We start from the raw sequence: 24,212 nt of genomic DNA on the forward strand, positions 1-24,212 counted from the left end.
TATCCTTATTTAGTTTTTAGCAAGGAAATTGTTACGTGACAATCTCATTTTATTTTACATCAGCTCTAGCTTTTCTTTCTAAAAAATGTAATTCCTTTTTCTATCCCTTACTTACGCATTAGGAAATTAGATATGTTTTTGGATGTTACAGCCTTTGTTACCTGTAAGATGTCAACCTAAATTTTTATGAAATACCACAAAACAGAAAAAGCGAATTTATAAATACAGATTTCTGCATAGGGAGTCTTCTCTGTATATATGCAAGTTCAGAATAAAAAACAAGTTTATTTTGTTATTCAACAACAAAGGACAAAATATATATCTTTTGTAAAGTGTTAATAGAAATTAAACATTTTTCACATGCTTCGGTGAGGTGTTTTCCTTAACTTCTATTCTGAATGATTATTAGGGTCACTAGAAAGAGGGATCTGTTACATCTCCTTTAGTCAGTGTGATCCATGTGGGTACTGAGTGAACATATCTTTTCAAAAATCTTTGCACACTGAAGGAATTCTTAAGACCTGAAAGCTAGCAGGTATTTTTCTGTTATATAAAATTGGTGTTTGGGCTGATCCAAGTCAGTATAAGCCAGTAAACGCAAAGGGAAAGATCAAGCAGCACATGTCAAGAACAGGAGTATTAGTAACTGCTCAATATGGGTTTAGACATTTTGTGTTTTGTTAACATGCTGGAATTCAAAAGGGACCACAAAGGCATACAATAAAAAGTGCAAATGATGATTTATCTAGATTTTCAGAAGACTTTTGAGAATGTAAAACATGAAAGGCTAACAATCAAACTAAAAGAAGCCATAATTCAGGATGCAGTCTGCGGGTTGGCACAAAATTGTCTCAGATACAAGAAGCAAAGAGTTGTGGTAAAGAGAACATTTTCAGAATGTGATGATGTTACAAAGTGCTGTGTCCCTTGGGTATCAATGCTGGGGCTGCTGTTATTTTTTTTCAATAAACATGAACAACCTGGACAAGAACAAAAATCAATAAGCTTTTTAAGTCTGATGATAATACAAAAGTAAAAAGGCAGTTAATGTTAAATAGGCTACATTGTCACAGAAGGACTAGGACCGTAAACAGGCTTGGAAAGATTTTTGGTGGATAAAATTAATTCTTAGTAAATGTACCAAGTAGAAATGTCAAATGTGAATACATAATGGGATGGGCTCAAACTTGAAAGTACACTGTGTGAGAAGGAATTGGGGATCATTGTGGATTCATCACTATCTACATCCAGACAGTGTGCAGAAGCAATTAACAAGGCTAATATAGGATGTTAGGCTATACATCACAATGGGTGGGAGGTTATCTTTAAAAGATATAAATACACTATTGAGGCCTTGTCTGGAGTACTCCATATTACAAGAAAGACCGTCCAGAGGAAAGCAACCAGGTTTATTCCAGGACAAAGAGGTATGAACTATGAAGAGAGACTGAACGAATTTAATCTTTTCATGTTAAGCAAACAGATTAAGAGGTGATACAACTGAAGTGTTTCAAATTATAAAAAGATTGAATACTATGGATACCAGCTGTAACTTTAAAATTAATTCTTCAACAAGAATGCAGTGACATAGTTGGAAACACAAGGGAAAGTTTTGCACAGCTGTTGGTTTTGTCATTGGATCCAACAATCTGGGCTTGAATGAATAACCTGTTTGACAAACTTGCCAATATCCATTTCTATGGAATGTAACTGTGTGAGGAAAACAAACTATTTAGTGATATGTCCTCTTTCCAGAAAAAGTACAGTAGTATACGATGGTATTTGGTGCACACACAGTATTAGCTGGTGCTATGGTAAGTGGTGGGCAGAACACAGTAAGTTGTACGGACCAAATTATTTCCCAGGAAGAAAAAAAATATACACCATATCCCCTCCGGAGCTCCATATGAGTGTGTAGACGAATACCTGTAAACATAAAACACGTACCTGAACCCTCCGAGTTGATAACCCTCCTGCAACCCTAATCTTAACCATAATGTAACGGGGCATGTGACTGACATTGTGGGCTTTACTTGACACATGTCATAGGTATTGTAGGCTACAGCTTGACCTATCTCCAACCGGCCCACATATCTTTAATAAATAGAAGCCCACCCGTCTGCTTTTTACATCACCGCGATACAAGCGATCGAAGTGACGTCAAACTAAAGGCTTAATTAGTTGGCCCCAAAGCGCACTTTTGTAAATTTTTTTAATGTTACCTTTATCTCGTACGTGCATAAAAGTATCCTGTACGTACCAGATAAGGGCTGTCCCGTAATTTTTTTTTCACTCTGCGGTTCAGAGCTTCTGTTCTATATAATTAGGCACTTTGGATGTATTTTTGTGATTGATATGACGCAGAATTTAACTACAAAACTTAATGTATCATCTAGGTGTGACTTCTATGTAGTGATTCTTTCTAGCCTGATCAATAGCTATAGTAACAGTATTCCCTGTACTCCGTCACTTTTGTGTTCCTTTTTCTAAATGAAAACCTGCACAATAACATAAAGCAAACTGTGCATCTTAACTGGATAGACATGCTCAAGAGGCAACATGCTTTTAGAGCAATGGCACAAAAACCAACAGAAAGTCATCTTCCTGTCGACTCTCAGGTCTGACAAAAGAAGAGCTAAATATCTGGGTTGAAACTGACAGGCCTCCATCTTTATATAACCAGTATACCGTGAATGACAATGAAGAATGGCGTATTCCATACAGTCTAACAAGCATGTTAAACAGTAAAAGGCATAGAATTTTTGACATTTAACTGGAAACTTCCAAATTAATATTTTCCTTTTTATATTAAAGACAATTGAGTATTTTTTCTTTCTGGTGATAGTTTTATTGTTTAAATATTTGCCAAACTACAAATGTTTTTACTTGACTATTTTAGTACACCTGTAACAGAAAAAAAAAACAACCTTAAGATGCCAATGAACCTTTTAACTTTTTTTAAATGTATTCAAATTAATAAGACATAATACTGTACATTGATATTTGTCGGTTTTATAAAGCAGAAACCTAATTTTAGGCTACAGAAACAAACCATTAGGCTAGGTTTTTTTAAATATATATATATAGGTAAATGACCATTATGGTACCAGTACTTGGAAATGTGTTTGATGATTACTGCTTGATTTTGTTTAGCCATTGAAAATCCAGTATTTACTCATATGTTAGTGTAACATATCTCCTTTATCGGTGTGGACCAGAAATGGAGACGTAAAAGCTCAATCTGAAGAGAATGTACTAAACATGATGAATATTTGACATTTTCTATAAGGCAATGAATAAACAGAGCTAAAATAGCAGCTTACTTGTCTGTGATGCATTCCTTATGGTCAGTCTGGCCATTAAGTCTGCATTAATATAAATGTTAAGATGCAAAGCATCATCATCATCATAAGTACACTTTCATTTCAAGATAAAGAGATGGCTTTACCGGTGGTGTTCCAAAATATGTTCAGACGCTAACAGTAGAAGACAGAGGCATGTAGAGATTAAACAGAATTTTAAATGATTTGACATCATTAATGGAGAATCAATAAAGGAACACTACAGACAACCTTGCAACATCTGTAAGACTTGAATTAAATGGATGGGCAAGCTCAGCTACAGGGGGTAAAGTGCCTGCTACATAGTGAAAAGATGTATTTATTTATTATTTAGTTTATTTTGAGAGGAAGAAAAATGTACACTGTAATATCAATGCATAACATCTGTTACTTTTTAATTAGAAGTTGTGTTCACGTTTCCTCTTTTGTTCAGTTCAATAAAAGTAAAAATGTGTCAACATTAAAATACACGATGGGCTGTTAAAAACATGGATTTAAATGATAAAGAAACAAACCTTTCTAAACAATAAGGGAAAAAAAGCCATGGCAGAACATCAAAAAGGTAAATAGACATTAAAATAATAGGAAGTATTATTTGTACTAAAAAGTTATAAATTTGCATAGAGAAAAAATAAATTAAATATATATTATTTAGAGACAATATGTCTTATTGTTTCAAACAATATATAATACAGGCCAACCGCCATTGTTTAGCATTCCATTAATATAAGAAAACAATCTTTCTAAAGAGTTCCGAATTGAATATTTTGTTGTGCGTTTCCATAAACTGAAAATACAAGACGCTACTAACCACGTTGATCTTATTTTTGTGTGATTTTTATCAGGTCGTAATCTGAACACTATTCACACAATGCCATATGCTGCCAATGTCGAGAAAAGCATAACTTTATGCGGTAATTCAAGACAAAAATGAACAGAGTACTACTGCTCAATAATTTGTGTATTTCTCAGTTTTAGTGTTTAAAATTTGGGGTAAAAAACCAAACATTTTGAATGTTAAAATGAACTGTCATAATAATTGAAATTTACTTTTAGTGTACGGCTTGGGCTGTGATTTTATTTTATTATTAGTAAAATATCTAGCAAGCACAAAACGACTTTAAAAAAACAAAAATAAAACCTTGAAGGCTAATGACTTAAGTGCAGCCAAATAACAAAGACTTTAATGGATACAAAAATAGTGGCACACTAAGAAGGAGGACCTGCACTTGCCACTCTGTCTGCAGCCAGGCCTAAGGAGTGTTGCTTTCCATAGTGGTTTATGACATGAGAACATTATTGTACGTGCTGTATTATGTCAAAATAGAAAGAAATTTTAGGAATAGAGGTATGCTATTGTATAAACCAGTGACCCGTCCTTCGATTTTTTCACTTTATAAATGAATCAGAAATGAAGACGCTGAAAAAACATCACGACATTAGACGGTTTGCTGGCATTTGCAGGGTTGAAGCCTCTGTTCTTTCTCTAAGCCCCCCCCCCATTGCCCTGCAAGATAAAGAAGTCAGATTTGTTAGGCACATGAAAGTAACAGTAACATTGGTTCTGTTAAGTGTCATTTGTTTTGCTTGAAGACCCGTTTTGGACGGTTTCTCTTCTTTGCAGTCTGCCAGGAACATGTTGTGTAACTGAAAGATGGTGCCCAAGAGAGAACTCGGTTCCCAAGAGGATTGTCCTTTAAAAGTAGCAGCCATCCAAATGTACTTCTCAGTATTCTACTGTCACAGCTTTAGTCCTGAGGTATTCATGAAGCGCTTCTTCCCCTGTGAATTAATGGAGAGAGAGATGGCGTAAGACAACCTCAGTCATTGGGCTAACCGTGTTCTTATAAACATATTTTACTTTGCAATCATTGTGTCAAATCAATTTTTTAATAGAACCAAATATTTACAACATGTGCTGGGACTGTGCCTAGCTTGGCTCTTAGTGAGTGTCATCACTGTGCTATTTGTTCAGTCAAGGCAGCATGGTGGCACAGTGGCAAGCATTCCACTTGGTTTGACCATTGTACTTAATGGTCATTGTTTTATAGTACTAGTGTGTTGTGCCGTGTTAGCCATTATGAATGTACTGTAGTGAGAAGTCAAGCAAATTGACACCATTTATTGGCTAACTAATATGCAAGCTTTCAAGGCAACTCAGGCCCATGTCAGATTAAATGACAAGTCTGCATTGCCCCCTTGTGAGTGTGGATGTGTTTATTGGTGGACCCTGCATGGACCAGCACCCTTCCCTTGCCCCCGTACTCCCAGCATAGGCTACGTCTCTCCATGACCCCACAGATGATTAGGTGGGTCCTGTTAGTGTAGTCTCCACTCAGTAAGTTAACCTTCTAGCTTCAAAACGTGTAAATCGGCCACAGTTGAGACAGACCTTTATATAGTGCCATACTAGTGTTCTCACTTACCGAGATCTTTCCCAAAGCCGGACTGTTTGAACCCTCCAAAGGGAGCTGCTACATCTGTCTTGTTGTAAGTGTTAATGAAGACGGTTCCGGCCTCCAGTCGCTCGCTGACGAACATGGCTTTGCCGATGTCTCTAGTGAAGACGCCAGATGCTAAGCCAAACTCTGTATCATTTGCCCTTTGTAGGACCCCCTCCACGTCTCTGTGAAGAACCAAAGCTTTTAAAGAAGTCCATACACCAGAAGAATCGTCTGCTCCTGCTGCATGAAAAACTGCACACAGATTATTGCTTTCTCTGCAAATAAATTCACAAGGAGCACTTGGATGATCACTGGTTATGTAGTATGAATTATGTAGTGTATGAATTATTGGAGTAAGTCAAATAAATACATTTATTTTTGAACATTAAGTACAAGTTTAGCTGATGAGTGAGGACTTTTATGTTTCATGTGTTGACAATAACTGAAACTCGACTTATTCTTTTTACTTTCATAATTACATGATAAAATGACTATACTTCTTGGTCAATGTGGATGTGAAATAGTTAACAGTATTGTACCACGTGAACATTAACATGTCGTGTCATTTTCTAACTTGCTTAATCCAGACCAGGGTCACTGCGGTCTGGAAGCTGTCCCAGCTAACACAGGGCACATTGCAGGAACAAACCCTGGAAAGGGTGCCAATCCATCACAGGGCAAATACACACCAGTCAATTTAATATTGCCAATTCACCTAACCTGCCTGCCTTTGTAAAGTAACAGGAGAACATGCAAACCCTGTCTCCTTACCACAAGGCAGTAGCGGTACAACTGCACCATCCTGAACATCAATGGGCTTCCTGGATATAAATTATTAAAAAAAAAAAAACTTAACAGCTGATTAATAATAGCTTAACAGTAAACATCAGCTATAACATCACCAACTCTACCACTTTCTAACCTGATACTTCAGGTCAGCAAGGGGTGCAAGGTGGAGATCAATCCTGGACTGGTTCATTTCCATTCATTAAGCACACATGTCTTTCAGATTAAGAAGGGAACTAGAGTACCCAAAAGAAATGCCACACATACTGGGACAATGTGCAGAATCCACACAGACAGCAACTGCGCCACGTTTCCTGATGGGTTACATCTTTTGTTTAGGACAAATGAAGACATCAAAAGTCAACAAAACGATTCCTCCCTACAACCCATGTGAGATACTCAGGCTTGATTCCCACCATGGGGAGGCCTGTTTTTCCGCTTTTGCCTGTTTACTCAATCAACTCAGCTGCTTGTAGCATTCAAATTAGGCTAACACATTCAAATTTGACTTATAATTAAAAGTATGTCTAATGTAGCTGTTGTTTAAATTAGAGATTCTGCTGCAGTTGCTGTATTTTTTTATTTTATTTTTTTAATAAACACAATGTGTTGCTCCAAGAATACCAATGATGACACAAAGAAAACGGAAAAAACTAAACTGTAAATGTTCCCTTTTTAATATTACATGAACAGGTTGTAGCGCTGTATATACTGTATATGTATTTGTGATTTTCTTGCCATAATGACATTCTAATAATCTATAAGTGTACAATGAGAACAACAAAATGCTGGGACAAGGAGGTAATATGGGTTATTTCTGTTATACGTTCACAAAATACAGAATGTGTTTTACATACAACATAAACATTATTGGAAAAACTAACAACACAACAAATGCCATTGTTTCCAATATTGTTTATGCTAAATGTAAATGCCATTTTTGTGTGCGCACGTTATATATATGTTTGTAGATAGTAATCCACAATGAAAGAAAATAAATTGCATATCCTGAAAGTTTTTCATTCCTAAACTTTTGACCACCTACCAGGTGTCATCGTCAGAGGAATATGATTAGACATAAAGGAATCAAAGGCAATATATGGGAAACTAGCTATCCCCCACGGCTCCGCCCACATAGTAGTGAAACCGGACAAACTTTAAAAATCAATAAAAAAAAAAAAAAAAATGCAGAAAAAAAGCGCAGATATCGCTAGTTAAGGGGAGGAAAACCCTGATTTAAATCCATTAAATAGTTCTTTCATGAAAAGCGGACAGACACAGACAGACTTTGATTATATATATATATATATATATATATATATATATATATACATACATACATACATACATACATACATATATATATATATATATATATACATATATATATATACACATACACAGTATATATATAAAATAAATTTGACGGCTGCCGAGCATGGACAGCCTGCTTCAAATCATCCCACAGATTTTCGATGACAGCCATTCCAGAACATTGTACTTCTCCCTCTGCATGAATGCCTTTGTAGATTTCGAACTGTGTTTTAGGTCATTGTCTTGTTGGAATATCCAACCCCTGTGTAACTTCAGCTTTGTGACTGATGCTTGAACATTATCCTGAAGAATTTGTTGATATTGGGTTGAATTCATCTGACCCTCGACTTTAACAAGGGCCCAAGCCCCTGAACTAGCCACACAGCCCCAACAGCATGATGGAACCTCCACCAAATTTAACAGTAGGTAGCAGGTGTTTTTCTTCTGCCATGTAAAGTGCTTTTTGTTATGACCAAATAACTCAATGTTTGTCTCATCAGTCCAAAGCACTTTGTTCCAAAATGAATCTGGCTTGTCTAAATGAGCATTTGCATACATCAGGCGACTCTGTTTGTGGCGTGAGTGCAGAAAGGGCTTCTTTCTCATCACCCTGCCATACAGATGTTCTTTGTGCAAATTGCGCTGAATTGTAAAACGATGTACAGATACACCATCTGCAGCAAGATGTTCTTGCAGGTCTTTGGTTACACACAGCCCACAGATCACCTCCATTCTCACAATCCTGCACATATGCTGCTCCTGTATTTTTCTTGGCCTCCCAGACCTGCTGGGTTTAACAGCAAGTGTGCCTGTGGCCTTCCATTTCCTGATTACATTCCTTACAGTTGAGACAGCAGATTATATATATATATATATATATATATATATATATATATATATATATATATATATATATATATACACACACACACACACAGTGGTGTGAAACACTATTTGCCCCCTTCCTGATTTCTTATTCTTTTGCATGTTTGTCACACAAAATGTTTCTGATCATCAAACACAGTTAACCATTAGTCAAATATAACACAAGTAAACACAAAATGCAGTTTTTAAATGATGGTTTTATTATTTAGGTAGAAAAAATCCAAACCTACATGGCCCTGTGTGAAAAAGTAATTGCCCCTGAACCTAATAACTGGTTGGGCCACCCTTAGCAGCAATAACTGCAATCAAGCGTTTGCGATAACTTGCAATGAGTCTTTTACAGCTCTGGAGGAATTTTGGCCCACTCATCTTTGCAGAATTGTTGTAATTCAGCTTTATTTGAGGGTTTTCTAGCATGAACCGCCTTTTTAAGGTCATGCCATAGCATCTCAATTGGATTCAGGTCAGGACTTTGACTAGGCCACTCCAAAGTCTTCATTTTGTTTTTCTTCAGCCATTCAGAGGTGGATTTGCTGGTGTGTTTTGGTCATTGTCCTGTTGCAGCACCCAAGATCGCTTCAGCTTGAGTTGACGAACAGATGGCCGGACATTCTCCTTCAGGATTTTTTGGTAGAAAGTAGAATTCATGGTTCCATCTATCACAGCAAGCCTTCCAGGTCCTGAAGCAGCAAAACAACCCCAGACCATCATACTACCACCACCATATTTTACTGTTGGTATGATGTTCTTTTTCTGAAATGCTGTGTTCCTTTTACGCCAGATGTAATGGGACATTTGCCTTCCAAAAGTTCAACTTTTGTCTCATCAGTCCACAAGGTATTTTCCCAAAAGTCTTGGCAATCATTGAGATGTTTCTTAGCAAAATTGAGACGAGCCCCAATGTTCTTTTTGCTTAACAGTGGTTTGCGTCTTGGAAATCTGCCATGTAGGCCGTTTTTGCCCAGTCTCTTCCTTATGGTGGAGTCGTGAACACTGACCTTAATTGAGGCAAGTGAGGCCTGCAGTTCTTTAGACGTTGTCCTGGGGTCTTTGTGACCTCTCGGATGAGTCGCTCTCTGCGCTCTTGGGGTAATTTTGGTCGGCCGGCCACTCCTGGGAAGGTTCACCACTGTTACATGTTTTTGCCATTTGTGGATAATGGCTCTCACTGTGGTTCGCTGGAGTCCCAAAGCTTTAGAAATGGCTTTATAACCTTTACCAGACTGATAGATCTCAATTACTTCTGTTCTCATTTGTTCCTGAATTTCTTTGGATCTTGGCATGATGTCTAGCTTTTGAGGTGCTTTTGGTCTACTTCTCTGTGTCAGGAAGCTCCTATTTAAGTAATTTCTTGATTGAAACAGGTGTGGCAGTAATCAGGCCTGGGGGTGGCTACGGAAATTGAACTCAGGTGTGATACACCACAGTTAGATTATTTTTTAACAAGTGGGCAATTACTTTTTCACACAGGGCCATGTAGGTTTGGATTTTTTTTCTCCCTAAATAATAAAAACCATCATTTAAAAACTGCATTTTGTGTTTACTTGTGTTATATTTGACTAATGGTTAAATGTGTTTGATGATCAGAAACATTTTGTGTGACAAACATGCAAAAGAATAAGAAATCAGGAAGGGGGCAAATAGTTTTTCACACCACTGTATATGTATGTATGTATATCTATATACTGTAGATATAGATATAGATAGCCTGCATATCCAAATGTCTGTTAATGGCATTTTCATTGGATAGCCAGGATTCAGTCAACTCTCTGGTGCTTTTAGTATTAACCCTGAATTTTACTTGCAGTGGTTCCCTGTTAAACGTGTATCCAGATGAACTTGTATGTATGTATATCAGAGACTGTGGGTACTTCCTTCTGACAGCACTGCGATGTTCTTCTATACGTGTTAAGAGTATTTTAGATGTTTGTCCCATGTATACAGCTGGGCATGTTGTGTATATACATATATCTATATAAAACATATATTTCAATTACAAATTTACAAACTGCTATGTGCTGTATTACATAGCAATGTTACTTATCAAAGACAGTTAATGGAATGATTTTTGATATCTCTTGCCCTGAGTGTACCTTCAGCACCTTTCTTCGGTATCCTTTTGTGTCTGAACCTTTTCTTAACCAGTGCTCCATCTGTCCAGTGCATTCCCATAAAAACTGCAACTCCAACTCCGTCAGTTCCAGCTGCTTTGCTCAACTCCTGTTCAGTTTTATACTTCCCATCTTTGACGTCAACACTCGGTGTGCCTACTACGCCTTTACTCCTCCGTGTGTCTCACACACTTGCACTGCCTCTTTCAATTGCATCACAAAAGCCAAACTGACCAATCAGATTGCTCAGAGAAAGAAGTGGGACACACCCACAGACCTTTGTGTTTTATTATATAGTACGGTAGATAAAGATACATACCCGTCTTTAAACTTGGAAATCACCATTACAGGTCCAAAGGACTCCTCTTTGGCAATGTACATGTGATCCTCCACATCAGTAAACACCGTTGGTTCCATGAAAAACCCTAAGTGCAGATGCAAGAAGCATGTAGTTATCATATAAAACAAATGAGAGTAAAATGTTTAAAATGAGTAATACGTTTAGAGAGACGTGATTTTCTCACAATTTAATGTCCTGCGAGACAAGGCAGTGAGACAAAAAGGGACAGAAGCTTTACGACGTTTTAAATGTTCGAAGTGCTGAACGACATGCAGATCACATAGCACGGCACAAGCAGCAGCAGGCCAGCTGATCAAGGAGGAGGTTAAAAAAAAATATTTGTTTCCCATTGTCTCACCGTTTAAGAGGGAGTCTTGGAGGAGCGACCGCAACTCCTTAGCGTGTGTTCAGCCCCCTCTTCACAATGCGAGAAGCAAAGACGTGAAGTAGCTGGCTCGTGCCCCAAATTGGGGGGTGGGTGGGAGGGGGTAAGGGGGCAAGCAAAGCGAGCAGGGGCAAAGCATCCCTAGTTGTTTATATTTTCAAGATCTGGGATGTTGTACCCAGAATTGAAAAATAACTCTTTGATAATTCTGATTTGTGAACAAAATGCAGCTGAAGTAAGGACAGTTCTTAGAGGGCAAATCAGGTTGAATGGTTGGGAGACAAAGTCAGAGAGGCAAGATTGCATTGGTTTAGACATGTGCAGAAGAGAGATGCTGGATTTATTGGAAGAAGAATGCTAATGATAGAGCTGCCAGGTAAAAGGAAAAGAGGAAGGCCTAAGAGAATGTTTATGGATGTGGTGAGAGAGGACATGTAAGTGGTGGGTGTGACAGAGCAAGATATGGAGGACAGAAAAAAGATGATCCACTATAGCAACCCCTAACAGGAGCAACCGAAAGAAGAAGAAGAAGAAAGCAGGCCTGACCTATTGCTTTCAGGTGGAGTGATTAGAGCACCTGCATTGTACAAAGATAGGATAAAAAAAGATGCTATTTGGGTCTTCGACGAGCAGTCCATATTTAACTGGGGCTCAGATGGCAGTCACTCATACCTGGCAAGCTTCATAGAAAGCTCACTGAATATCCAAACTGTTGAGAGTTTTTAATGGTGAGGAACAACCCAGGTTGTTGCATCCATGAGCCACAAGCAATCCTTAGTGCACTTTCATTCCACCCAATATGTAATGCATAAAAATATGTAACAATTTCATTATTCCATCTATATTTGATGTGATTTCAAACAAATTTAACAAGGGAACAGCTAGTTGAATGACTTGATTACAAAAGAGTTTGTTTAGGCAGGCATGGGTTGCCACAGTCCTGTGGACCTTCTGGACAACTAAACTCCTACTAATCTTTGCTTGTATGTAATATGCTAACCTAATAAGTGTAGCCATTCAAAGATGCCTCACTTCTCATTATCGATCAGTGGAAGTTTCTTCTTTTTAGGTTTATTAGCACTGATCTTTACAGTAGTCTCTTGTGTCAGTCTCTTATGTATGATGTTTCAAACTTATTATTTTTTTAATAATAATAAGATTACATCTTGTCTGAGGAAGGGGCCTGAGTTGCCTCAAAAGTTTGCATATTGTAATCTTTTTAGTTAGCCAATAAAAGGTGTAATTTTGCTTGACTTTTCACTACATTCATAATGGCTAACACGGTACAACACCCTAGTACTACAGTATATAAATCTGTAATTATTAGCAGTACAAATAACTTAGTTACTTATAAATTGTTTTATCATGTAAGCGCATTCATGCATTTCATTGTGAAAAACATATAACCTCAAGTGTATATTTTGCTATTTTAAATGTTCTGAGAACTGACATGATATGAATTTAATGTGCTCTGTCTGGCAGCTATTATCTGTTAGTACAGTTCCCACAACAGGTAGAAAGTTTAAGAAGCACTTAGAAATTAAGAAGTGGATTGAAGTTTACAAAGAATTTAACATGGTACTTTAGTTATGATGGGCTTTAGGTAAGCCTTGTACACTAACCATCGATCTTAAGCGTTTACGATGTTTAGTGCTGCAGTGCTTTCAGGAAACTCGCCCCTAAACCAGTCCACAATTAGATAGTATTTGCAGAACACAATATTCAATATATGTTCAATATATGTTCAATATAATAATCACAATGTAGCAAGATGTAGCAAAAGAAATCGTTAAGAAGCCCTAAAATTATATACATTATCCTCAAAGAATTTGGGTTAGAACAAAAATCTGCAGCCCCTATGGCCCTCCAGGGCTAACCTTGAGAACGTCTGCCATAGGTAATTAAATGATTGAAAGGGCATAGACATTTTCCTCTTGCACATACTGTAACATATCCTTAAGAAATACCTGGTCTTGGAACCTGCCGGCCTCCATAAACAAGAGTTGCTCCTTCCTTTTTTCCAATTTCACAATATTCTAGCAGTTTTTCCAAATGAGCTTTGTGGTTTTGGGGCCCATGATCTGTTGAGCGCTCTAAAGGGTCTCCAATTCTCATTTTCTTAATTTCTTCCACCTACATTTACAGCATCAAAAAAAAAAAAAAAAAAACAACAAAATTCCAGATATTATTTATTGAGGATAACCCTTCAGTGCAAATTAAAAAAAAAAAACAATATTACAACTTTGAAAATGTAAAAGGGTTTGCTCGGTTTACTTACCACTCTCCTCACAAATTCATCGTGCACAGACTCTTCAACAAACAGCCGTCCAGCAGCAATGCAGTTTTCTCCTTTGTTGAAATATACTGCTCCCATTCCCTAAGAGAACGACTGCACGTAAATGCATTTTATAAAACAAAAAGATGCAGAAGATAACAGGTTTTCCTTGCTGGACATAAAGAACAGTTGTGTTTGTGTTTTCCGACTTCTGTTCTAATCTGTGGTGCTAATGTGAAATTGGAATTAAAGGAAAAAAGCCCTCAGTTTCTTCCTTGATTTATTTTATCATTGCATCCAGAGATGCAACATAGAAATAAAGAAAGAATTCAAGGGCTATGCACTACAGGCGTCATTGTATGACTATATGACAAATTGTATTTCTTACTAGCTGAAATCCCCAGCGTTGCCCGGGAGGAAAACAAAGTGTTTTTTTTTTTAATTGTTTGAGAAAAAAAACACACAATTTTAAAAATAAATTAACAAACAATGAAAACTTGCTAATGTGCTTGTCTTGCGGTCCTGTATGTATGTTTTCATCCAGTTGACGCTCAGAACCGGCCAACTCAATTTAATTTGAAAAGCAACAGGGGAGTGGTGGCGCTCAAACAGTTCGCCCTCTGGTGGTCTTTCAGTGTGGTAACTGGATGATAACATGTGTACAAGACCATGAGATCACCTCTACCCTACCCAGAAGGGGGTGGGTTAGGGCTGATTTCAACCTACGTTTTTTTTTATTCGACCAATTAGGAACATGTGTACCAAGTTTTATGAAAATTGGTCCAGCCGTTCGGACGTGATGCTGGAACATATATACACACATTGACTTTTATATATACAGTAAGGTCAATAAATATTTGGACAGAGACAACTTTTTTCTAATTTTGGTTCTGTACATTACCACAATGAATTTTAAATGAAACAACTCAGATGCAGTTGAAGTGCAGACTTTCAGCTTTAATTCAGTGGGTTGAACAAAAAGATTGCATAAAAATGTGAAGCAACTAAAGCATTTTTTTAACACAATCCCTTCATTTCAGGGGCTCAAAAGTAATTGGACAAATTAAATAACTGGAAATAAAATGTTCATTTCTAATACTTGGTTGAAAACCCTTTGCTGGCAATGACAGCCTGAAGTCTTGAACTCATGGACATCACCAGATGCTGGGTTTCCTCCTTTTTAATGCTCTGCCAGGCCTTTACTGCAGCGGCTTTCAGTTGCTGTTTGTTTGTGGGCCTTTCTGTCTGAAGTTTAGTCTTCAACAAGTGAAATGCATGCTTAATTGGGTTAAGATCAGGTGACTGACTTGGCCATTCAAGAATTTTCCACTTCTTTGCTTTAATAAACTCCTGGGTTGCTTTGGCTGTATGTTTTGGGTCATTGTCCATCTGTATCATGAAACGCCGCCCAATCAATTTGACTGCATTTAGCTGGATTTGAGCAGACAGTATGTCTCTGAACACCTCAGAATTCATTTGGCTGCTTCTGTCCTGTGTCACATCATCAATAAACACTAGTGTCCCAGTGCCACTGGCAGCCATGCATGCCCAAGCCATCACACTGCCTCCACCGTGTTTTACAGATGATGTGGTATGCTTTGGATAATGAGCTGTTCCACACCTTCTCCATATTTTTTTCTTGCCATCATTCTGGTAGAGGTTGATCTTGGTTTCATCTGTCCAAAGAATGTTTTTCCAGAACTGTGCTGGCTTTTTTAGATGTTCTTTAGCAAAGTCCAATCTAGCCTTTCTATTCTTGAGGCTTATGAGTGGTTTGCACCTTGCAGTGCACCCTCTGTATTTACTTTCATGCAGTCTTCTCTTTATGGTAGACTTGGATATCGATACGCCTACCCCCTGGAGAGTGTTGTTCACTTGGTTGGCTGTTGTGAAGGGTTTTCTTCACCATGGAAATGATTCTGTGATCATCCACCACTGTTGTCTTCCGTGGACGTCCAGGTCTTTTTGCATTGCTGAGTTCACCAGTGCTTGCTTTCTTTCTCATGATGTACCAAACTGTAGATTTTACCACTCGTAATATTGTAGTAATTTCTCGGATGGTTTTTTTTTGTTTTCACAGCTTAAGGATGGCTTCTTTCACCTGCATGGAGAGCTCCTTTGACCACATGGTGTCTGTTCACAGCAAAATCTTCCACATGCAAGCACCACACCTCAAATCAACTCCAGGCCTTTTATCTGCTTAACTGATAATGACATAACGACGGACTTGCCCACACCTGCCCATGAAATAGCCTTTGAGTCAATTGTCCAATTACTTTTGAGCCCCTGAAATGAAGGGATTGTGTTAAAAAAATGCTTTAGTTGCCTCAGATTTTATGCAATCTTTTTGATCAACCCACCGAACTAAAGCTGAAAGTCTGCACTTCAGCTGCACCTGAGTTGTTTCATTTAAAGTTCATTGTGGTAATGTACAGAACCAAAATTAGAAAAAAGTTGTCTCTGTCCAAATATTTATGAACCTAACTGTATATAGATTTCTACATTAACAATTATTTGCTAATAGTAATTTAACTTTTTTCTATAGAGAGATTCACATAATAGTAAAATAACACATTTTAGGATGGTAAACAGTTCTTATTTTTGGACAGCTACCTCAGTATAAAAAATGTGTGCATTTGTTCACAGTTTCTCTCTATACAGAAGAAATATTAATTCATAATGTTTAGCTAATGTTGCCAGGCAAGGCAAAAAGCACATTTTTGAAATGGATGGTCATGTACTACGAATATATTCTTATATGCATACAAACATACCAATATATACATGTGGGTATATACAGGATGAGTCAAAATGATCTTAAAACTAATGGTACTACTATGTATATACTTTTATACAATTTTTGTGGACAATTTATTTGCTACATATGGTACATGTATTGAACATTATGACTAACAGGTTGAGACATTCCTGTAAATCATCTTGCATTTATGTTTTGTGAATAAACTGTTTCCACCAATCAAATGTTAACATAATTGAGACTCACCCTGTATAAGTGTGCATGCATGCCTTTAATGTGCCTAGACAATGATGTAATGTAGTTATGTCAAGTAAGGAGGACGGACGTTTCAAGCTAAGGTAGCATGGCACCAGGGAGTGGTGACATGTTACGTTTGGATTAGCACATGCAAGTAAGAATTTCACCGTACTCTGTACACTTGACAACAATGCCTAGGGGGTGAAAATCTCTGGCTTACTACCGATACAGTAAGATATAGTATCAATACATGAAAGAAACAGTCAGTCATTTTCTAACCTGTTTAGCCCCGAAGGGGGTAGCTGGAGCCTATCCCAGATATCATATGGCACAAGGCAGGAACAAACCCCAGACAGGGTGCCAGTTCATCCCAGGGCGAACACACACAAACACACACTAAGGCCAATTTAGTATCACCAGTCCATTTAACCTGCATGTCTTTGGACCATGGGAGGAAACTCAAGCACTTGGAGGAAAGCCACATAGACATGGGGAGAACATGCAAACTCCTTGTAGGACCAGGAAGGTTAACCCTGATCTCCTTACTGCGAGGAAGTAGTGCTACCACTACAATACTGTATAATAATTTTTCCCACAATTCTTCATGATACAATTCAGTATCCAACAAAAAACATTAATTGTAGTAACAGCACATGCCAAATTTATAAGGTTGTTAAATATGTTACAAAAGAAAAAGCACTATTTGTTGCAGGGATACTATTTAAACAAACAATCAAAAGCACTGTACATTTCAATTCTAGAATATATAATATCTCCCTAATGTAACATTAGTTGGCATGAATACTATTTTATATACCTTTGCATAAAGTGATCCACAGCTTGAAGGCTGTTCTCTCCAGAGATACTCATTGACAAATACTGTATTGCTTGAGCTTCAGGACTTTTTTGACAAGTTTTTGACGTGAGCATGAAATAGTAGAAATGTCAAAAATATCAGAATTAAGGTAAGATTGTATAAAAAATATCCTATTATGTTATGAAGTACGTTGTATTGTAATTTGGAATTACAGCTGGAATGTGTAAGCTAAACAGTGAATCTTGATTTTTAAAAGATGAATCGATGCATCAGTACACATCAATCTATTTTTATAAACCTAGTAATGACCCTATAAATCTATGATGATAATTTAATATGCTCTGAATTTTTCCCATTGAAATAACTTAGCATGCAACATTTTGAATGTATATTTTTAACACTGTCTTATATTAGTATGAGCATTTTTCTGTAGTAAAATAAAACACAATGTCTTACCATTCGTACAGCCTTGTCAAGGTCACAGTCATTAAAGATTATTAGTGGAGACTTGCCTCCTAGCTCCAGTGATACTTTCTTTAGATTGCTCACTGCACAGCTAAAATAAGTTTGTAAAAGAAAAGTTTGTTTAGCTATCATCCGACTTCTGCATTAGCCTGTTCGTAAGTATAATAAATAATAAATTGTATGTTTAACTTTTCTATTGCAAAAGGCTGTACTACAAAACTTACTACAACTTTTTCTGGCTCTTGGTTGTATTTCTGTTCTATACCAGTATGCTAGCAAATTCCCATCTCCCAAAAAAGCTTTGGCAATGAATATTTTTTTATATTGTAGTCATAACAACTTCAAGTGTATACAAATAAAATGCATAGACAAGTTACTCAAAACAGGGTCAATATATTAGGTTTTATTTGTCTTTAAGCTTTATGATAAGTGCTTTTACAAAATTTGGGAGTCCTGGTCTTGATTGTGCCATTACTAAACAGAGGGAGAGTGTGAATGAATGTATTTATTAATAAAATGGCAATTAGTTCATTCAATATATGTGTCACATTAAGAAGCAAAGGTTAGTGACCGACTTGCTGAGCATTGTGTATTTCAAGGATACAGAACATAAATATTTATGGGATGCCTTGAGAAGGGAAGGACCAGGAGAGGGGCAATATCTTCCCCGGGGTGCAAGAGGATAGCCCCCTTGGATTACATCAGGGTCACAGATGGAGAGCTTAGAAGCTCAGCCCTGTTGGGGTCCCGTGGCCACCACCCCTGGTGTGGCGAAGTGCTGCCAAAAGAGGAACCAGACACACAGAGTGCTTCTGGGTGTCCATGCAGCACTTCTGCCACACCAGAAAGTGCTGTAAGATCATCACAAAGCACCTGGAGCATATCCGGGTATGCCATAAAAGGGGCCATCTCACTCCATTTGGAGAGCCGGAGTCAGGTGGAAGAGGACGGAGCCTCCCAGAGAGGAGTGGAGACGGCAGAAAAAAGAGATAAGAACTGAGTTGACTGGTGATTTGTTTATTGATGTTGTGTGTGCCGAAAAGAAAATACAAAGCGTGTGTGTACTGGACATCTGGCTGTCTCGGTGTCTGTCTGTGTCCAGGCATCTTTCAAAATATATGTATATATCATTGCAATAATATTTGAAACCCAAAAATGAATAACCAATAAAAATACAACACAAAGTGCGTGTAAGAATTTTAGAAACTTTTTTGGTATGCAACATCCAGATCTTTGTATTTGATAAATTTGTGTTAACTACTATGAAATGAAATTGTTGCAAAACTGTCCTTGCCTTTTAGATTGCTTGGTCAGCAAAAAGAGCAGGGACAACTCACTTTCGACAAGTTTCACGATCAAACCTATGACCCAGTTATCAGGCAAAACTTTGGACTTAAACATGCACTTAGGAAACCAATGGCAAACTTTCCACCCCTTCAATTTAAAATCCAGTGCCTGCTTTATCTGCCTGGATTCAGGTTCACATTTCTATAACAGACTGCCTGTTGCTAAGGTGTGATATACTAGAGGCTTGCACACCTCTTTACAGAAAAACGAATCAGAGTGCTGGAACCTCAGCAGTGGGTGACTGTCTGTAATGGAATTGGACATGGGTGCCACCAAGAATGCTGTACTGTTACAAGCCAGCAAGGCACGCAAGCAGAGAAGACCTATGCAAAAACAACACATCCATCTAACTGAAGAAAGAGTTAACTGATCATTCACTCTTAGTAGACACATTTTTGATAGCAAGAAAGCGAGATCAGTGAAAAATTTCAAAGTTTGTAACTGCGGTATTGACCGACACCAGGGGCCTCATGTATAAACGGTGCGCACGCATAGAAATGTTGCGTACGAACGTTTCCACGTTCAAATCGCGATGTATAAAACCTAAACTTGGTGTAAAGTCATGAACATTTCCATGGTACCTCATATCCTGTCGTACGCAAGTTCTGCGCTCGGTTTTGCAGACTGGTGGCACCCAGCGTCAAAGCAGTGCTACTGTTCCTGTGTGGTTTATCTTTCTTTTTCAGATCCACATTTTTGACGCGGCTTTATAAATACAATGAAATTAACTGCATATTGTTTATTAGTTTAATGCATCTGATTGTAATTAACCTGTAACAATATAAATGGTCCAAGAATAGCCATAGTATTCTAAATACCATAGCTGTTTTAACGTTGTTACTCTCACTGCACCTTCTTTTCTTCTTTCAGCTGCTCCCGTTAAAGGTTGCCACAGCGGATCATCTTTTTCCATATTACTCTCACTGTACCACTCAGAGTATTTATATCACTGTATCTGAGTGGGGAATCACAGCAGCAGCTGATCGGAAAGAGAATTATCGGTATACAGCTTTAAGGACACGCTGTCACAGCCACTGCAAAATGTTTTAAAGCCTTTCCTGTACAGACCTCGCGGTTCAGAAACAGTTTAATCCCAAGAACTTTAAATGCACTCAATCAATTGCTCCTTGTAGAACGGTTTGTACTTATAAGTACAATCACCCCACTGTAAACTTGCACTACAGTTATAATATCTCACAACCTGGGCCACTTTATAAAGCGCGTATTTACATATGATGACGATATCATTTTTAAGGTGAAATGCAGTAAAATATGTTTGTTAAATTATACAGATAAAACTTTAACTTTATTTAAATAATCTGTATTGTTAATAATTAAACATGTGAGGACACGGTGCTGCAGCGCTAGCTAGTTCACAGATTGATCCTACCTCATGCTGTATCTATTTTTGTTGGGCTGGCGCAACACTGGAAGGATAGATGGATAGAATAATTAAACATGTACTACGAAGATATTTCAATGTTCCTTAAAAGTTTTGAAGAATCGGCGTTGTGAGCTTAAAGATGGCTTATCGTCTATTACAGAGTTGATTGTGTGGCGATTGGGTACTTGGAGAAAGAAAAGGAAGGACAGGAATTGGAGGTTAGTACGTTTGAAAGAGACAGTACTGCTACAATAATTTCATTGAAGGTCGCACACAATCACTGCGCCACCATGTTCCCATGTTTAATAACATGCTTTCATTCCTATCATCATGAAAAAGATATCACATATACATCTCAGTATTTTAGTTATTCAGAGAGCTGTGATATTATGAATGTAATGGATTCTGTGTCCTGTTGGAGAAAGAAAAAGCCGATTTAAGAAGCACGTACTGAATCACACACATAGAAGATCAAATAAAACAAAGCATTTAACGTACTACCTTAGTTACGATGGGATTTGAGAAACTAGTAAATTAAACGATTTTAAGATGAAGTTTATGATGTTCTACTTTAATCTATACTAATAAAAGGCAAAGCCCTCACTGACTCACTGATCACTAATTCTCCAACTTCCCGTGTAGGTAGAAGGCTGAAATTTGGCAGGCTCATTCCTTACAGATAACTTACAAAAGTTAAGCAGGTTTAATTTCGAAATTCTACGCGTAACGGTCATAACTGAATCCTACTTACGTACATATATACGTCCATAGCCTGCAGCTCGGTCGCCGTGTGAGTTGGCGTTGTGTCCCCCATCCCCACGCCTCCCACATAATTGGCTGCCTGCCTATATAAGGCCGTCCGTTGCTCCGGTCTCTTCATTCCCTTCCTTGCTTCGCTACGGTATTCATGTCTCCCTGCTGATAACTGCAGTGTTTTAATTTAATCCACAGCTTCTCCACCGTTTTATTGTGCTGATAACTGCAGCGTTTTTATTTAATCCACGGCTTCTCAGCTGCTTTATTGTTTGTTTATTACGATTATAGTTATTGTGTAGGTATTTTAGACTTAGTTTACTGTTCAGGTACCCATTTCCTTTACTGTTCCCACCGTACCCCCATTAACATGTCTATCGAGGTGATCACCATGGATCAAAGAACTGTCACTTATCGAGTGGTTTCCATGCCCAGAGATGCCGCCTGCCTTTTCCATTCTCTGTGTTACATATTGCACAGCCATATCAGGCTCAATCTTGATATCCGGAGGAACATTGTGTCATGTATTGAATGACTGGGACAGGTTCAAGGTGTGGACTGATGATGGTACAGAAGATAATTATACTACACAGTAACACTATAAGAGTGAAATGCTTAAGCCCTTCACCTATGCTTCTGCATGTGAGTTGATGGCTGCTGCTGAGTTGTTCAGTTGTTGCTTTCAAGTGTACCGAAATGGCCAAATAGTTTACACCTTTGGAGAACCTCCAATGCCTCTTAAACATCTTAGATTCACAGGTGAAGATTTGAGTAGTGGACACTTTGATGTTTATGAATGTTTCAACTCTCAAAAGCTGGATACGAAAATATTGATGAAGCCGGTTGTATGCTTACAACACTTGACAGATGCCAAATGTCACTTCAACACAACAAGTCCTGCAAATACTAACATAATTGAAACAAACCATGAAACTCAAACCGATTATGACAGCAGCTATCCAAGCTGTGAGAAAACAGTAATAAGGAGGCATGTCAGACGTCGTGGCACATTTTCTGATGCAGCTATATGGAAACAACTTTGCGACGCTGCCGCCAAATACTCGCAGGAAAATTCACAAGTTAATAGACACGCTGCCGCTAAATACTCGCAGGCAAATCCACAAGTTCATAGACATGCTACCGGGAATGCCTGTTAAACATCTTAGATTCACGAATACCAATTTAAGTAGTGAACACTTCGATGAATGAAACCTGTTACAACGGTTGACAAACACGGAATGTAACTTCAACACAACACATCCTCCAAATACGAACCTGATTGAAAGAAATAATGATAATCAAATCCTTGATGACAGTAACACTCATAACAGTGACAAAACAATTACATTGACAATCATGTTACGTTATTTTTAAAATGTTTCCTTTTCTTTTTCATAACTTCTTTAACACACTACTTCTCCGATGCGAAGCACGGGTATTTTGCTAGTGATTAAAGTGAAAATTTTGAGATTAAAAGTTGACATTTCATGCTTTTTCCCCACTGTGTGCCTTTTTTTTTCTCTGTACCCTAATAAGCTTTCATATGACACTCAGACGGTGGGCTACAACTCGCCTTTTCACAGCGATTTTGATATGTGACTTCTTTTTTATTTCGGGCACTGAGCGACTTTGTGAACTTGAGCTTTCGAGTTTCTTTTACATGCTATGTCACTCGATCAGCTTCCTTTTATTCTTTATACCACTGTTTAAACCAACAAATTGTACGTTTTCCCTTGCCTCCACTTGGTATTCGCTGAAATTGTTCTATTTTTCCTTGTGGTTTTGCCATTGTCTTTTCACAGAATTCTGAGCTCAAAGGCTATTTATATTGATTTGCATATTCAAAGAGGCGTAATTCTGGGAGGAGTTGGGGTGGGACACCAGGTGTGTGCACATGCATTACTTTTCACGCTGATCGGGATTTATGTAGCAGAAAAACATGGAATTTTGCTTACGTACAGATTCCTGCATCTGGATTTTTCTGTGCGTACGCACATTCCTGCTTTTGTGCTTACGCCATGTTATAATGTGAGTTCTACACACGGCGTTATACATGAGGCCCCACCGAGCCTGAGGTCATATCGCACACTCTTCCTCTACATGTGTCCTTCGTATTTCTGGTTGGATTCTAAACAGTCAAGGACAAATCATCATCAACATCCATTGAGACAACACAAATCAGACAGACTAAATATCATTACCAATTTGTAACTAGATTCAAAGGCTACTACTGTTTGTAACCTCACAGCTATGGTAAAGCCAGTAAAAGTATTATGATATGTTATTTTTTTGTTGTAGGCATCCCTTAAGGTGCGCGGCAGGTCAATTTCTTCCACCAAAGTTAATATGAAAGCTAAGCTCTTTTCATTAAATTCACAGCTGCTGGACCAAGGCAGTCTGTGCAACATTATATGCATGTGTACACTCTCATTTACGGAAAGACTCTGGGAGGAAAAACTCCAGCTGCATCCATGATCAATTTATTTAACCAGCTAATAGTCCAGAAAGGCATTTAAAAATCTCGCTCGAAATGAATGACGTTTCCTTGAGAAACTCTTTTAAAGGAAATA

At 37.9% G+C, this 24,212-nt stretch overlaps 1 protein-coding gene across 1 annotated transcript in view; it reads right to left on the minus strand.

The window, feature by feature from the left end:
- Positions 1 to 1,439: 1,439 nt before the first annotated feature.
- The window catches only part of aldh1l2 (aldehyde dehydrogenase 1 family, member L2), a 90,928-nt gene continuing 68,155 nt past the window's right edge, over positions 1,440 to 24,212 (minus strand). Inside the window, exons 18-23 of the mRNA XM_039761824.1 lie at positions 18,150 to 18,249; positions 13,885 to 13,983; positions 13,574 to 13,739; positions 11,201 to 11,306; positions 5,768 to 5,967; positions 1,440 to 5,123 (exon numbers count right to left, since the gene is read on the minus strand). Of these exons, the coding sequence (XP_039617758.1) occupies positions 5,068 to 5,123; positions 5,768 to 5,967; positions 11,201 to 11,306; positions 13,574 to 13,739; positions 13,885 to 13,983; positions 18,150 to 18,249 (727 nt within the window). The 3' untranslated portion in view covers positions 1,440 to 5,067. The remainder of the gene's footprint in view (positions 5,124 to 5,767; positions 5,968 to 11,200; positions 11,307 to 13,573; positions 13,740 to 13,884; positions 13,984 to 18,149; positions 18,250 to 24,212) is intronic.

The sequence above is a fragment of the Polypterus senegalus genome, chromosome 8 (genome assembly GCF_016835505.1).
Source record: "Polypterus senegalus isolate Bchr_013 chromosome 8, ASM1683550v1, whole genome shotgun sequence".
Taxonomy (NCBI): Eukaryota; Metazoa; Chordata; class Cladistia; order Polypteriformes; family Polypteridae; genus Polypterus; species Polypterus senegalus.